A 16,219-nucleotide genomic window follows, 5' to 3' on the forward strand; every position below is an offset into this window, starting at 1 on the left:
GCTGTTAGGGGCTCAGCCCCCCCCCCCGCTCTGCCCACCAGGGACCCAGTAGGGCAGCCACAAACACAGGGCCCCCCCCACAAACTCCCCACTTCACCTGAGTGGGAGGAGCAATGAGGGGTCCAGAAAGGCCTGGTCTGATAGGCAAGGCCCCCCGTCAGCAAGACCAATTGGTTTGTGGGTCACCTGGAGCACCAAGGGGTATTGGAGGCACCAGAAGCTGTTGCTCAGAGGAGGTGGGGGACCAATTCCTGTTTCAAAGGTGCCATATTGACCATCATGGAAGATGGGAGAAAAGAGGAAGATCCTAAAACTGCCCATCCAGCCCAACCTTCTCCCAGGGATGAAATGCCGCTCAGAACCTAGGAACCTTGATGGAGTGGCTCTGGACAGGGAGGTTCCATAAGAAGAGGTTCCCTGGCCAGTGGCCCATTGACTCCGGCCTCCTGTTCTCCAGAGTGGCCAACTGGAGGTCCCAATGGGCAGAAGTCCACCAGCAACAAGACCCGAGTGCAAGAGCAGCAAAGCCCTCCCCACTTGGGATGTTATTCCGAGGTCTTGGAAGGCAAACAAAACACATTGATGGACGGAAGAGCAAATGAGGCCATTATCAGCCAACAAAGGACCTTTGAGTTTGTTAGCTGATGGGAAATCCAAGACCTGAAAATTAGGCAATCGTTTCGGGGCCTTTAGAATAAACAGAAGCCTTAAAACACCTTTGATGCTCCTTGACTCTGAGAGGTATCCCAGTTGTGGCTTTCAGGGCCAGTGTAGGGTCTTGAGGCTCCACTGCAGCCGGCCTGCCCTCGACCCGGGGGGGCCTCTTGTCTTGCCCCACCCAGCCTCAGGATTACTTGCACGGCTGCAGAAGGCATCTCCGATGGCACAGGCTGCTCCATTAATCCATTGGTTAGATTAATCCAGGGATCTTAGAATCATAGAAATGTAGGGCTGGAAGAGACTGCTATGGGCCATGCAACCCAACCCCCAGGAATCGCAGCTAAAGAACCCCTGTGTAATAACCTCCAAAATATGACATGGCTGGACACTTTTGCAAGTGGGTTGGGCAGACTGTGTGTTCAGTACACCACTTCTTACAGCTTCAAGGACACAAATACAAGATGGGTGACACCTGGCTTGAGAGCAGTACATGTGAAAAGGATCTAGGAGTCTTGGTTGACCACAAACTTGACATGAGCCAACAGTGTGATGCGGCAGCTAAAAAAGCCAATGCAATTCTGGGCTGCATCAATAGGAGTATAGCATCTAGATCAAGGGAAGTAATAGTGCCACTGTATTCTGCTCTGGTCAGACCTCACCTGGAGTACTGTGTCCAGTTCTGGGCACCACAATTCAAGAAGGACACTGACAAACTGGAACGTGTCCAGAGGAGGGCAACCAAAATGGTCAAAGGCCTGGAAACGATGCCTTATGAGGAACGGCTAAGGGAGCTGGGCATGTTTAGCCTGGAGAAGAGGAGGTTAAGGGGTGATATGATAGCCATGTTCATATATATCAAAGGATGTCACATAGAGGAGGGAGAAAGGTTGTTTTCTGCTGCTCCGGAGAAGCGGACACGGAGCAATGGATCCAAACTACAAGAAAGAAGATTCCACCTAAACATTAGGAAGAACTTCCTGACAGTAAGAGCTGTTTGACAGTGGAATTTGCTGCCCAGGAGTGTGGTGGAGTCTCCTACTTTGGAGGTCTTTAAGCAGAGGCTTGACAACCATATGTCAGGAGTGCTCTGATGGGGTTTCCTGCTTGGCAGGGGGTTGGACTTGATGGCCCTTGTGGTCTCTTCCAACTCTAGGATTCTATGATTCTATGAAGGAAGTGATGTGAAAGGGAGATTCAGGAAGGATGTTTTTTTAAAACAGCAGCAGCAGCTGACCAGAGGTTATCATAAAGCCGAAAGTAGTTGGCTCCCATCACTTGATGAGGACAGCATTTATCTGGGCTGATAAAGAGGGGGCAGAACCCCCCTCCATCTTTTAACGCTGCATTTCAGGTGGGGGTGGGGTAAGGGACAAGGCAGGGTTCAGCCAATGGGAGTGGGGATGAAACCCTGCCTGGCACAACACACAAGAGATCTGCCATGATCACTCTCAATTGACCCATTAAGTCAGACAAAAGGCGTGAATTGGAGGGTGCTTTTCTGGGTTTCCTGCTAGAAGGAGGAACCTCTCTTTGTATATTTGGAAGAGGAGAGAGAGGAGGGAGGTGGGGAGGTGCCTGTCAAACTGTGGCTGAGGAGGCAGCAACAGGGAGCCTGGGCTTGGGTTTGTGATGCAGGTCCCTGATCCCAAAGAGCTTACAATCTGAAACAGACAATACAAATTGGTTAGTTGGTGGAAAAAGCACAGGGATGGGAGGAGCACATGTCAAAATGCAAAATAAAGGAGGAGGAAAGAGGGGGAAGGAAGAAGAGGCCCACCCAGTCCTGGGTCAGAAGGAGACTGAGCCAAAGGAAACCTGGAAGAGGCAGCCTCTGTGAAGGGTCTGGGCAGGGGGGAGTGGAATATGACACATTCAGAGGCATGCTGGGAATTCAGAAGGTTCTGGGATGTCCCTTCTCCCATGTTCCCAGACTTTCCAGAGTGAAAAGTAGTTGCTGCTGGTGGTGCATTTTTTCTGACTGTCCACACATTACAACAGGGTCTCTCTTCTTCTCCATTTGGATCAAAGCTGGTTTGGGGAGGAAATGCCTCAAAAAGCAACATTCCTTAAGTGACAGCAGGAAAGATGGATGCCAACAAAAAGATGTGGATTGGGGCTTCCCTCTTGTGTTCCCCAGTCCCAAAGGGGGGTGTCTACACTGCCTGTCTTCTTGTCTCCGCAGCACCCTTGGGGTGAGCTCTGACCCTGCCTCCCCCTCCCCCTCCCCCTGAAGACCCCCTCCAGAGAAGCAGCAAACAGAGCGCCTCTGCCTGCCCTACTGGCTCCCAGGCTGGAGAGCTCAGGGTAACTTTTGCCAGGCTCTGAGCACCTGGTGCAGTGGGGAGAGGGGCTGAGGGGGAGATGGTGCTCAGGAACAGAGAGAAGCTGGCTTATCACAAGTGAGACCAGTAGTCCACACAGCCCAGTGTTGTTGGCACTGACTGGTATCAGCTCTGACTGTGTTCTTAGCCTTGGATCCAAGCAACACCCACACCCACTCGTTTGTGGAAACTGTAGGGCAACCCTAATGTGGGAGGAGACTGTTGCAGAGACTGGCCTGCCCTGGAAAGGTGGCAAACTACAACACGGACCCTTTACTTGGCCCAAGGAAAGCCATCCTCTCTTAGCCTCCATTATCCATCTGTGCAATGGGTATGAAAGCTGCTTGCCTCTTGGGACTATTCCAAGGGCAGACTGCTCAGTCTTCCAGCTGAGGGGCTGAATCAAGACATGTTTTTGCCTGAAGCAGAAGGCAGGGTGCCCTTGCCACAGGAAAGGGCCTCCTGCCCGCGGAGCAAACCAGGGGACCCTGACCCTGTTTGCATTCAGATGCATCAGCAGGTGGAGAAAAGCAGCTCCAGCAGCAGGTCCCTTGTGCAGTTACAGGTCTTCTCCCACTGGGTGGTGCTGCTGCTGAAAAGGAGCCCATTCAGAGTCCTGCAGGCATCTCAGAGGGTTGCCATCCTGGTATGCAAACAGCAGGAACTCGATCAGATTTTTCTCTCTATTCTGCCTCAAAAGAACACAAGGAGAGTCTGCTGGATCAGGCCAAAGCACCCTCTTCTCCCAGTGGCTGGCCAGAAGCCCAAAGGGAAGCTGACAAGCGGGATTTGAACACAAGAGCACCTCTCCCCTCCTGTGACTTCCAGAAACCAGGATTCAGAAGCATTGCTGCTGCCGTAAGATTTCACTGCCTCCAGCTGTGCAGGAAGAGCAGAGCCAGCCTGTCTAGGAGCCATCCATGGCCCTCTCCTCCTCCATAAATTTGCCCACTCTAACATCTAGGTTGGTGGTCATCCCTGCCTCTTGTGGGAGGGAGTTCCATAGGCAAAGACACACAAACCCTGAAACGATGCCCCCCTGCAGGAAGGGCTTGTTCCCCTGCCTGCCTCCCCGGAATGTGATGAGTCCCCCAGGCACGCTGCTGTGATGAGTGCCACTAGCCCTCATCCACTTGGCTGGTCAACTGGACCTGGGGGGTCAACCTGCCCCCCCCAAAGCCTTCTGTGTAGCTCTCAAGCTTGCTTCTGGAATTCTGAACTCCATTGGACCACAAAAGAAATCATCATAGTGGCTTTCTGTCTCTTCTCTGGCTACCAAAAACTCTGGGATGGCGTGTGGGGCTACGTTTGCAGCATGGATGTGCATTTGTTTCCAGGGGTAAGATTTCGGGGGTCTGGCAGTTTTGCTGAGCTGGGAAAGGATCTGGTGGTGAAGAGATAAAGGCCAGGTAACCTGACTGGCCTCCTCCAAGTTGCTTTGTAGAAACCAGATCCCCCCCTCCTCCTCCTCTTCCTCTCCCAGCCAACCTGAACCTCCTTCTGTAAACATCCTGCAGATAAGTCCCTGTGGGGGACTCTGGCAGATTGCCTGCCTGATAAAAGGCTGTCTAAATAGGTGGGGAGTCGCAGAGCAGAGAGGGAATTCCTCTGGCCCCCGGGGCGTCTCCAAGCTGGGCAGGCAAAGGGAATTTGGAAGCACTGATGGGGAACAAATTCTCCAGCAAACGGTCCTGGCTTGAGCTTACTTGCAAAAATAATTAATCTCCATCTTCCCCATCTGATTCACCCATCCATCCCCAAACAACATTCTGATCTCAAATTGAGAGCTTCCAGAAGAACAAAAACAGGAGGCACATCATTAAAGCCACTGCGTCACACTTGGTGACTTATGCAAAAGATGCCGGATTTAGATTGCAGGGGGTAATACACAAAAGCTAAGTTTAAAAATTGAAGCGTGCAGAAAATTATCTCTTCGGCTAGAAAACGGCTGTCAGAGCCTTCGCGCACAGGATGGTTTTGCAGCCACGCGGTGCGGCTGGGTACAAAGAACCCCAAAGCCAGCTCTGGGGAGCTCAAGGGCCAACCCTAACCCCAACCCTTCCCCGTGAAAAAGACAGGCGAGGCCAGCAGCACCCTCAAAGCCAGGAAGAACCCCTTTGTCCTTAGACTTGGGAAGGGGAATGCCTTGGGCCAGTCTTGCAAGGTGGAAGCTCCAAGGAAAGCAGAGGTGGAAGGAAGTACAGTGGTACCTCGGGTTACGGACGCGTCAGGTTACAGATGCTTCAGGTTACAGACTCCGCTAACCCAGAAATAGTACCTCGGGTTAAGAACTTTGCTTCAGGATGAGAACAGAAATCGTGTGGCAGCAGCAGGAGGCCCCATTAGCTAAAGTGGTGCTTCATGTTAAGAACAGTTTCAGGTTAAGGACGGACCTCCGGAACGAATCAAGTTCTTAACTGAGGCGCCTCTGTCCTTCTCTCAAAGAGGAACAGAAGGCAGGCGCGTCCTGCGTGCTTCTGAATCATTAGGAATAACTTTCTGAGAGCTCTTCCACAGTGGGGTGGAGGGACTCCCCATCGCCTGAGGTATTCAAGAGAGGCTCTGTCCAGGATTCTTGCGCCGCGATTCCGGCATTGCAGGGGGTTAGCCTAGGTGACCCTTGGGAATCCCTTCCAACTCTACACACCAGTGATTTGGAGAGCTTTCAAACAGAGGCTGAATGGCCACCTGCCCTGAATGCTTTAGCTGAGATTCCTGCCTTGCAGGGGGAGGTTTGGGCTAGATGACCCTGGGGGAGTCTCTTCAAACTCGAGCATAGTAGGATTCTGGGGCTCTGGGCAGCGGCTGGGCGCCCGGGGCTGCTGGGCAGGGGCTGGGCAGGGGCTCGAGCGCTGTCAGCCGGCTGCCTGCCTGCCGGCCTGCCGGCCTGCCGACCCAGCATAACTTCGCGTGGCGGGAGGCGCTCGCTCCCTGGCCGCCTGCCCGGCGCTCCTTTCTCACGACCTCGCCCGGGACGGAGTTCAACGCGGAGCACTTAGCAGCCGGCCGGGCGCAGCGACACAGAGAGGCTCCCTGGCTCCTCGGCTGCCAGCGCGCACAGCCCAGAGCCAAAAGCTGCGCCGAGGCCGCTCCAGCCGGGAGCGCTTAGCCTGAAGGCGGCCGGAGGGAACGGGCAGGTGGGGAGGGGCAGCGGGAGCCGGGCGGGCCAAGGGGGCGCAGAGTCCCCGGCGGAGTGAAGTCTAGAGGCAGGGGCACCTGGGGCAGAAGGGGCTCCGGGCGCCCGGATTCTCAGCCAGGTGAGCGGGAAACGTGGGCAGCAGGAGGCGGACAGGACTCAAGAGCAGAGCGTGCCGTAGTGGTTAGAGTGTCTGACTAGGGCCTGGGAAAGACCTGGGTTCAAATCCTGGGTTGCCCTGAGCCAGTGGTGAGATGGGAGGAAGTCCTCAGCTGCTTCCACCCAGCCTGCTATGATGGGACACGGCAGGGGGGCGACCTCCAAGCTCAGGGCGGCCCCCTCTTCATAACGCCCGCCACCTCGAATAAAGCGATTTATTTGAGAGAGCAGGGGCGCAACTGGGCAGCCCAGGGCCTTCCTGCATACGGGCCAGGCCCTGCGTGGCCTCCTGGGTGCTGTTAAGGCAGCGGTTTGGCTTCACCCTCGGAGGCAGACTCCATTGTTTCTCGCGGCAGCCGGATGTCCGCAACAGGGGCCCCAAACTGTCCCCAAATGCACCCTTGACAGGAGGGGCTCCTTTGCCTGGGCGCCCGGGGCCTTTCCGAGGAGGGAGGCCCGTGGGCCTGTGCTGACAGGGGCTGGAGCCCCCCTCTCCCCCCCCGCCGCATTCCTTTCCCCAACACCTGAGCGCAAGGCAGGCAGACACCTGGTCTCTCCAGCGGGAATTCGGCCGCCTTTGTTGGGGGGATTTGCGAGGAATTCTCAGCACGGGCTGAGTTATTAAGGGGGGCGGGGCGGGGGGGCTCTGAAAGGCAAGCCTGCCCTTTATCCGGCTCTCCCCCATCTCGGCTGCAAATGGGGCATGACTAAGGGGCGGGGGGAGGGCTGCTGCTGCTGCTGCTGCTGCTCCAAAGGCAAGCGCCCCTCTCCACATGTTTTATCCATTAGGGGGGGGCAAAGGAAACGCCAGGCCTGATCACAACCAGATGTGGCGGGTGTTAAATCATCGCCGCCCGGCCAGGCCCGGGGGCGGAGGAAAGGAGCGTGCAAAATGACTTAGGGGAGGGGCGGCTGCCCCTGCTTTCCTGGGAGGTCCGGAGCTGCATGGAAGTGGGGCGGGCCAAGGGCCGTGGGGCGAAGCACACAGCAGCCCGGCCTTCGCTGAGGAAGCATTGACCGGGGGGGGGGGTCGAGGATGAATGGGGGGGGCAGAGGTACGGCCCCTGCTGGAAAATGTTGCTCTTGGTGCGGGCAAGTCCTCTTTTGCTTCCCCGCCCCGCAGCTTAAGCTGTTCTAGGGGGGAAGCGTGTGTTGCCTCCCCGCCACCCCCAAAAGGGAGCATTGCAAGGGGGCCTGACAGCTGCAAAGAGATCCTCAGTCAGGAGAACCCTTTTCCCTGCTGGGGGCCGCATTCCCTCGCAGCTAGCGCGTGGCGGGCCACACCCGGGCAGTGGGTGAAGCCGGAGGCCGCCCTCTCCAGTTTCCCTTTCTGCCTCTGCTTCTCGCCCCTCGGGAGGGGGCAGAGGTCTGAACTGATTCCCTGCAGATGGGCTCCCCCCACTGCCACACCTGTTTCCACACTGCCTCCCCCTCCCTTAAGTCATCAGTCCAGCGACCTCCATCTCTATTTATTCAAAAATCCGTTGTTGTCTTGGAGGCTTTTAAGCAGAGGCTGGATGTCAGAGATGAGTGACTCCTGCATCGCAGGCGGTTGGACTAGATGACCCCCCCCCGATCCCTTCCAACTGCATTTTTATGATTTGATGGACTCCTGTCTCAGCATCCCAGACAGCAGTCCCTCAATCCTCAGATCCATGGGGAAGGGGAGGTCACCACCTCCGCAGGCAGGCGGCCTCTGCCCCTGGTCAGACAGGACCTGCTCTGGAGGACCTTCAGATGTTCTGCCAGAATCTGCTATTTCCTCTCACTGAGAGTCTGCCCCTCTCAGTGGCCACTAGCTTCACCCCTTCCCTTCTCTGGGAGCAAAGGAGAACAAGTCTGCCTCTAGGAGGCCCTCAGGTATTGGGAGAACAGAGTCATGGCTCCTGTTCAGCTTCTCTTCTCCAATCTAAACAAGTTTCCATCATTCCTTGGAGAAAGAACTTTATCCCAGACCTGGACACTCTTCATTTGGGCAATGCCCTCCTGGAAAGAGCCACCGTACTCTTGAGGTGGCCTGTCCAGAACAGAAGGGAGAAGGGAATGCTGGACTTCTCTTGATTTTGGCTCCTGCCAACCTAGCAGTTCGAAAGCACGTCAAAGTGCAAGTAGATCAATAGGTACCACTCCGGCGGGAAGGGAAACGGCATTTCCGTGCGCTGCTCTGGTTCTCCAGAAGCGGAGCGTCGCAACCCCAGAGTCGGCCACAGCTGGACCTAACTTAGGATTACCTTACATTGAAGTAGACCTCCCTACTCCTATGATCTTTTGCAGCCAGCTGCAGGTTTTTACCTTGCTCTGTTGAAATCCATCTTGCTGCTTTCAGTTCTATGTTCCAACCCTGATGAGATCCTTGTTTTTCCCCCATCTGGGGTCGATCTCCCAGGGTGTCAGCCAAACCTCCCAACTTTGTACCACCTGCAGATTTGAACAGCACCAGCACAGGGCCAAGACAGAGGCTCCATGACCCTCCAGATGGTGCAGAATCATCAGAGGGGCATGCCGGGGTTGACCCACCAAATGTGCTGTGGTCTAGCCAACATTTTGCCAGTGTCTGCCAACCAGACGGGGCTGGCTCCCCTTTCCACACAGGAACTTGCCAAAGCTACTTAGGAAAGAATCAATATGCCCAGCTTCCTGACCTTTTCTCCTTAAAGCAGCCCCATGTTCCAGCTGCAAAAGACTCAGTCTTGGTGCTTTCACAAACTCCAGGCCCTAGGAAGTGTTTATCTGCAGGCTGTGGTCCATCACTTCCCCATGGCTAGTCCAGGGGCGTTGCTGCGCTCCTCCCCACCTTATACAAGGGAGTATGATAGTTGCTTTACATGGAGAGCAGGCCTTAGGATCCATTGTCCACTCTAGAGCAACAAGGGCTTCCCAGGATCCCAGGCAGACTCACAAATCTGCTGTCCGAGACCCTTGGAATCAGAGATGCACAGTCCTTCTGGGGCCAAGCAGGGAGCAAAGGCTATGCTGCCATTTTTGTGCTGCATGGGGGAAAATTGGGAAATGCGTGTGTACATATGTGAGACCCTTCAGAACAGGAGGAAAAGGTCTTTTTTGCCCATAGCATTGATAGGCGGCCTTATCATGACCTCCCGCCCCTCTGCTACTGTGTGGATTAAATTCAGGGGTCACTTTTGAAGATAAAAGGGAACTGGCAAGGAACTTATCAGGTTTGCAGACCATGTGATTTGGCCCTTTATGAGCAGCCAGGCAAACAGAGTGAACCCATGGCCTCCAGGAGAGCCCCAGCTCAGGGGCCTGCAGTCATCCTCCCCCCAACCACACCGCCTGCTGCACAAAGGACAGAGTTGCCCCCACACCAGGCTATTGCAGCAACCTCAATGCTAAATGTCTTTTTTATTTTTATCAAATAACTTCCAAAAGGAAGGAAAGGCTTTCCTCGTTGTTAAGAACAAACAAGTCTTTGGTGTCACTGAAAATAAAAGGAGTTGGGCAGAGACAAAGCCAGAAAGAGGGGGGGGGAGAGGTGGACTTGGAAATGTGGACTCTCTCACAAGCGTGTGCACACTTGCACAGGCCATGTGAAAAGCCACGTAAAAGAAAAGGGAGAGGAGAGCATTTGCTACGGTACAAATGAAGGCACAATCCAATATGAACAGTAGACAGCTATTTACAGCCAGAGAACCAGAAGGTCGCTGGCTCCCTTGGAGGAAGAGAACCCAGAGCCCTGGCCACAGGGGTGGGGGCACTCCAAGTCCTGACCCAAAGTCCAGAGGCCGAAGGGTGGGTGGGCCGCCAGCCCCTCGCCTGCTTTCACCAAGGCCTCCACACCGAATCTGCCGAAAGCGATGGGGCGCCAGACGCAGGAGAGACCGAGGCAGCAGGGGGCAACGCTGACCCCATGCCCCCGTCAGCGTAGAGGGGGATGACGGCGTTGCTGTGCGGGGGCCCAAAGGCCGTGCTGGGGATGAGGAAGGCGAACTGCCCGTCGGAGGCTGGCACCAGCTGGAAGCCTCCGTACACCTTGGCGCTTTCCCCAGCCGGGCTGCCCAGCTTGCAAGGCACGACACCGGCCGCAGGGGGCACCGCGCCCGCTGGGATCTGCACTAGGGGCTGCCCAAAAGAGGGGCCGTGTTGGCCCCCGGGCGGCGCGGGGTGGGGTGGCATCGGCAGGGCAGCGGAGGACGGCTGAGGGGCAGGATAGTTCATGGCATTGATCTGGCTCATGCAGCTGGCCAGGTGTCCCAGCAGTCGGGTTCGCACCTCGGCGTTCACCCCCTCGCAGGTGGAGAGGAAGCGGGTCACCTCGTTCATGCACTCGTTGAATCCGGCCCGGTATTTACCCAGCACAGTGGGGTCTGTATTCAGCGCAGCTGGAAGAAGAAGGGAGGAAAGAGGCAATGTCAGAAAGACAGAGAGACACAGAGTCCAGAGCATTCAGCCTTGGGAAGGAGGGAGAGACAGCCAAGAAAAAGTGTTACGGGGTTGAACAGGACACACACACACACACACACACACACACTGCAGGGGGTTGGTCTAGATGATGCTTGGGGTCCCTTCGATTCTAGGATTCAAGGGCATAGGTCTCTGCAGCGCAGAAGCGCCCTCCATTCAGAGGCTGCTTGCCAAGGTGGCACACAGCTTTAAACAAAGGGAAGCCTTAGCAAGGAGAAGGGGGGGGCGGGGAAGGCTCTCGCCTCCTACAGCAGGAGCAGCAGGATGTGTCCCGTTTGCTTCTCATTATCCCGTCCCCATTTCCTCTGCCTGCAAGCTGCCACCCTCTCCCTTCTCTCCCTCCCCCCCCCCACCTCTTTTCCGGAACAGTAACAACTTGGAGTTGTGGCTATAAATAAGACCCAGACCGTGGGAAAGGCCGCCTTCGCCAAGTCAGTAAAACACAGCTTGAATGGCATTCAAAACCGCAGGCGGAAGTCTGGAAGAAATCACCTCTGGAGAGGGAGGGGGGCAGGGAGGGAGGGAGGGGGGCAGGGAGGGGGGGGACACACGCGCTCTCTCTCGCTCTCTCTCTCTCGCGCGCAGCCCGGCCAGCCACTCACCCGTCATCTGCGCTCGCTGCAGGTTTCTCAAATGCTTGACTGTCATTTCTAATATGTCCGCTTTCTCCAGCTTGGAGTGACGGGAGCTCTGCAAGGCAAGGGGGGGGGGGGAGAGAGAGTGAGCACCAGGGGGCGACACGCTGGGGGCGGGGGGGCGGGAGAGGGAGAGAGTCTGGGCACAGGAGGAGCTCAAAGGAGGGATGAATCTCAGCTGGAAAGCGAAGGAAGACCCTCACCCCCGGGTCCCAGAAGGGCAGCAGGCGCTGGTCGGCATTTTCCCAGAAAAAGGGGGCTGGCAGGTCGCCCCCAGGCAAGTCCACAAGGCTATCCCCACTAATTGGGAGGGTGGGATTTATCGTCGGGGTGTTAAGATATACTACTTGATAAATAAATTTACAAAGAACATTTAATTAATTGATATTTAAATAATAATAATAATAAAAATAATAATAATAATAATCACATGGGAAGACTTTGGACCCTGGAAGGCCATGGGGCTCCTGGCTTTTTGAAGTGGGGGGAGCGCGCACCTCCCAGGGTGGTGGTGAGAGTGACGTCCCGCAGCCTTCCCGGGCTGGGGGGCGTCCAGCCTCCTCGAATGCACAGCCTGCCTGGGGTCGCCCGGCCTTCGGGAGCCGGAGATGGGGGACCCTTTCCCGCGATGCCCCCCCCCGCCGCCCGGGAGGTTCCTTTCTGGGGGCCACTTACGTCCTTCTTGAGCGCGTCCAGGATGAGCGTCTTGAGCTGCCCGAGGCTCTCGTTGATCCGCGCGCGCCGCCGCTTCTCCATGATGGGCTTGGACGACTGCAAGAGACAAGCGCCCGTCAGACCCGCAGGAAGGAAGGGGGGGACGGGGAGGGGAGCGGAGAAGAGCGGCCCCCCGACGCCCCGCCGGCTGTTACCTTCCGGTGGTCCGAGGCCGTGCGGGGCTTGTCGGGCGTGGCGTGGATGCTGGCCGGGGTGGCGGCCACGGGCGACGAGGAACTCTTCTCCATCAGGTCGGCGGGCATCCTGGCCCCCGGAGAAGCCCGGCTTCCCAAGCCGCCGCGAAGCCCTCGAGTCGTGGGGACAAGCGGCCGCGGCCGTCGAGGGTGCCAGGCGAGCGGCTCTCCGGGCGGTGGCGAGTCCAAAGGAGCCGGAGCTGCGGCGTCTGCTTCCCAAGCCGCCCTGGCAACCGGGACGCGCACGGACAGGCGGGCGGGCGGGCGCGCGCGGTGGAGCAACCCCGGAGGGACGGGGCGGGTCGCAGGCGGCGGCTGCCTGACGCGCGCTCTCCGTCTGCTGCTGCTGCCTCCCTGCGCGGCGCAATCCCGGCCGCCTCCCCGCCCGGCGGCGCCTATTTATAGGCTGCGCTGCACGCGAACGGCTCGTGTGAAACTTCCCAAACTTTCTTTCCCACAGTGACTTTCAGCCAATGGGAGCCGGAGGCACGCGGCCCCGCTCGTGGACGGCGCGCACCCATTGGCCGCCCGGCGCAACGCCCGGCGGCCAATGGCGCGCGCCCGGACACCCCCCCTCCCCGCCACCGCCACCCCGGGCACCAGGGGCCGCCCTGTCAATCACCAGCCGCTCGCTTGGCTTTAACCCTTGCCGCGCCGCGCGCTCGGACACCCGACGGCTTCGGGGCTCCGCCTCGCAGACGGGTCTCGGGGGCTCGCTCTCCGGAGGGGGGAGCTTTTCCCCGGAGAGCACCCTGTGCGGCAGTTAAATGGGGATCCGCTAAGGATCCCCCCGGCCGCCCACCGACGGGGCCGGAGAGGGTCGCTGGTGTCCTGCTCTCGTGAATGCAGGATGCGGAGAGTTGGGGAGGAGGCGCACCTGCCCGCCCCTGCACCTCTCGAAGATGCTGTCCAGCCGGAGCGCAGCCGCCTCTTGGCGGCCGGGATCCCGACGGCGCGGGGTCGCCTGAGCACAACGGCCTCTCCTCGCGAGTAAAGGGCAGCGGGGCTTTCGCCAGCGGCAGCTCCGAGCCCAGCACGTGCCAGGAGGTTTTATTGCGGCCGCCGCCCTCTCCTCCTCCGGCCTCCCCTCCGGGGACTTGAGCGCTCCTTGGCGCGCGGCTTGGACGGAGCCGTCGGGGAGGGAAGCCGGGCGGGCGGCCCGCAGCAGCTGCCGCCGACGCCCCAGAGCCTGGGAAAACCCAGCCTTCGGGGAGCGGGGGCAGGAATGCGGCCTCAGAGCAGGCGGGGGGGGGGTGTTCCTCCTCATCCCCACCCCTGAAGAATGCTGCCCGGCCCCTGGCCCAGGCGAGGACCCTCGTTCTGGCTCGGCAAACGGGGAAGGGGCACATCTGGGTGTCCCCCTCTCTCAAAATGTTCGAGGTGCCCACCTGGCTCCGCGCCCCCCCTGCACCTTGCGGGGTTGTGTGTGTGGGGAAATCTGGAGATTCGCGGACCCCTTTTCAGGGGAGGGACGAACTTAATTGCTTCCAACTTCCAACAAAATTGGGGGGGGGCATTATTTTATTGGCTTTAATGTTAGACGGAACTGAACTGGGAGGCTGTACAGAGCAGTCTGCAGATGGGGACGGGGCTCTGGAGACTAAGTCTGGGGAGCGAGGGTTTCCCCCTCTTGCGGGGGGCTGCAACTCTCTTTTTGGGGGGACAACGCCTCCTCCTCCGCGACGCCTCCCATGGACCCTTCTGGCGACCCAGAGGAGCTGCGGGTGCGGGGAGGCGAGGGCGGATCCTGGGGCAGAGCCCAGCGGTTCTCCTCGAGGTCACGCTCCATCCTCCGGGGGTGGAAATGTATCTTGCTTAGAAATGGATATACTATGATTTTTATTTTTAATTCATACCACTGTTACTGACAAGCTCCCTCTGTGAAAACGTCTCAGGGAATCTGCACACTTAGACGGGACCTCAGTAACTATTAAGTATTGCCTCAAAGTTACTTTGGCAGTGTAAGAAGCTTGCAGTGCAAAGCAGGGCATCAGTATCTAGATGAGTGAGCGGATCTGTGTACTGAAAAATTTGGAAGAAGACTGTAACGGTGACCAACTTTCTCCATTTCCATGGAGGGAGGAGCTCCTTTTCTTCTTGGCTAATGGCTTTTTTCTCCCTATGTATGAACTTCAGCAGCTCTTCAACCTTTCATTCGATTTGCATGTTTTGGAAAACAAGAGCAAAAAGTCCCGAATTCTTCTTGCTGCTGTTGATTTCTTACCTGCCAGGGAAGTTTACAGCCATTAAAGTTCAGTATCAAAAGAGGTTGCAGCAGGGGGCCCCACCCTTTTCCGAAGGGGGGGCACTTTGAATTGTGAGAGACTGGGGGGGGGGAGCAGTCAAAAATGGTTGCCACGGGTGGGGTGGGGGAGGGGTGGCACAACACAGAATGTGGGAGAGAACCGCCAGGGCAAAACTTTCCCCAAAATGGCATTGCTATAGAGAGAAAAGGTTTAACCTGTGGAACTTCTGCCTAGAAAATGAAACAGTAAAGGGGAAAGTACATTAAAAGGGAGAGGGGAAACAGCAGCTCTTCAGGACCCCAGAGAGCCCTTTAAAAAAATTGTTTATGCAGTTTCCATTTTTCGATTGACACATCATTCTTTACCATCATGCATAATTTCTGTGCAGACTTCCCAACCTGACCCACCATGGCATTCTCAACACTGCTGCATATCAGTTTATTAGCCCTCCCTGAGCTAATAAATAATATTTCCTGTATTTAACTGCTGTTCATAGGAATACCCCTGCTTGTAAATCGATTTTAGTGTAATATTTTTTAAAATATTCCCCAAAACTATCCTATCCGCCCTTTGCCTTTTACCCCATTCTGATTCCTTACTTTGGCTGTCATATTTGCAAGTTCTGTGAATTCTGACAATTTGTGCAGCCCTTGTTTCTCTTTGGTTGAGGTTTCTCTTTCTTTCCAATTTATGCTATTCTGGCTGCTGCTGTTGCATAAAGAAATAAGTTGTGTACCTTCATAGGGATCTCATCACCAATGATCACTAATAGAAAGGCTTCAGGTTTTTTTGGAAATGTGATCTGAAGAATTATTTTGAGCTCATCATAATAATATAATAATAATAACTTATTATTTATTATTTATACCCCGCCCATCTGGCTGAGTTTCCCCAGCCACTCTGGGCGGCTCCCAGTCGAGTGTTAAAAACAATACAGCATTAAATATTAAAAACATCCCTGAACAGGGCTGCCTTCAGATGTCTTTTAAAGATAGGATAGCTGCTTATTTCCTTCACATCTGAGGTGAGGGCGTTCCACAGGGTGGGTGCCACTGCTGAGAAGGCCCTCTGCCTGGTTCCCTGTAGCTTTGCTTCTCGCAATGAGGGAACCGCCAGAAGGCCCTCGGTGCTGGACCTCAGTGTCTGGGCAGAACGATGGGGGTGGAGACTCCCTTCAGGTACACTGGGCCGAGGCTGTTTGGGGCTTTAAAGGTCAGCACCAACACTTTGAATTGTGCTCAGAAACGTACTGGGAGCCAATGCAGATCTCTTAGGACTGGTGTTATGTGGTCCCGGCAGCCACTCCCAGTCCCCAGTCTAGCTGCCGCATTCTGGATTAGTTGTAGTTTCCGGGTCACCTTCAAAGGTAGCCCCACATAGAGCGCATTGCAGTAGTCCAAGCGGGAGATAACTAGGCCACCTCCCAGTATTTTGGGGCATGTTTGCACTGCCATCAGAGTCCTCTAGTCTGGTGTCCAAGCAGCTCAGCCAACAATCACAGCCCTCCCTTCACTCATCGGCTGGGAAGTGCTTGATAGGCTCCTGTCACAGAAACCACCTAGAGGCTGCCTGCAGGTTGTGCTTCATGTTGTTGTTGTTGTTGTTGTTGTTGTTGTTGTTGTTGTTGTTGTTGTTGTTGTTGTTGCCTGCCTTTCCCCCAGACTGGAACTCAGAGCCTCTTTACACATCAATCAGAAAAAGCTAAAATCATGGAAAAGATAATCATTAAAAA

At 56.1% G+C, this 16,219-nt stretch overlaps 1 protein-coding gene across 1 annotated transcript; it reads right to left on the minus strand.

Annotated features, from left to right (window-relative positions):
- Positions 1 to 9,620: 9,620 nt before the first annotated feature.
- Positions 9,621 to 12,535, minus strand: HES1 (hes family bHLH transcription factor 1). The gene is made up of 4 exons (XM_082225225.1): positions 12,203 to 12,535; positions 12,009 to 12,104; positions 11,301 to 11,388; positions 9,621 to 10,616 (listed from the first exon to the last, which is right to left on the minus strand). The coding sequence occupies exons 1-4, from the start codon at positions 12,308 to 12,310 to the stop codon at positions 10,057 to 10,059; spliced, it is 852 nt and encodes a 283-aa protein (XP_082081351.1). The 5' UTR covers positions 12,311 to 12,535; the 3' UTR covers positions 9,621 to 10,056.
- Positions 12,536 to 16,219: the final 3,684 nt, after the last annotated feature.

Source organism: Podarcis vaucheri, assembly GCF_965113315.1.
Source record: "Podarcis vaucheri genome assembly, chromosome: 5".
NCBI classification, from domain to species: Eukaryota; Metazoa; Chordata; class Lepidosauria; order Squamata; family Lacertidae; genus Podarcis; species Podarcis vaucheri.

What these genes read in the sequence shown, in the direction of transcription:
- HES1 (XM_082225225.1), bottom strand. Translation starts at nt 12,310, where the DNA reads ATGCCCGCCGACCTGATGGAGAAGAGTTCCTCGTCGCCCGTGGCCGCC. An exon ending in TGGACGCGCTCAAGAAGGAC is followed by an intron (nt 11,389 to 12,008) that starts GTAAGTGGCCCC and finishes CTTGCCTTGCAG; the next exon opens with AGCTCCCGTCACTCCAAGCT. An exon ending in GCAGCGAGCGCAGATGACGG is followed by an intron (nt 10,617 to 11,300) that starts GTGAGTGGCTGG and finishes TTCTTCTTCCAG; the next exon opens with CTGCGCTGAATACAGACCCC.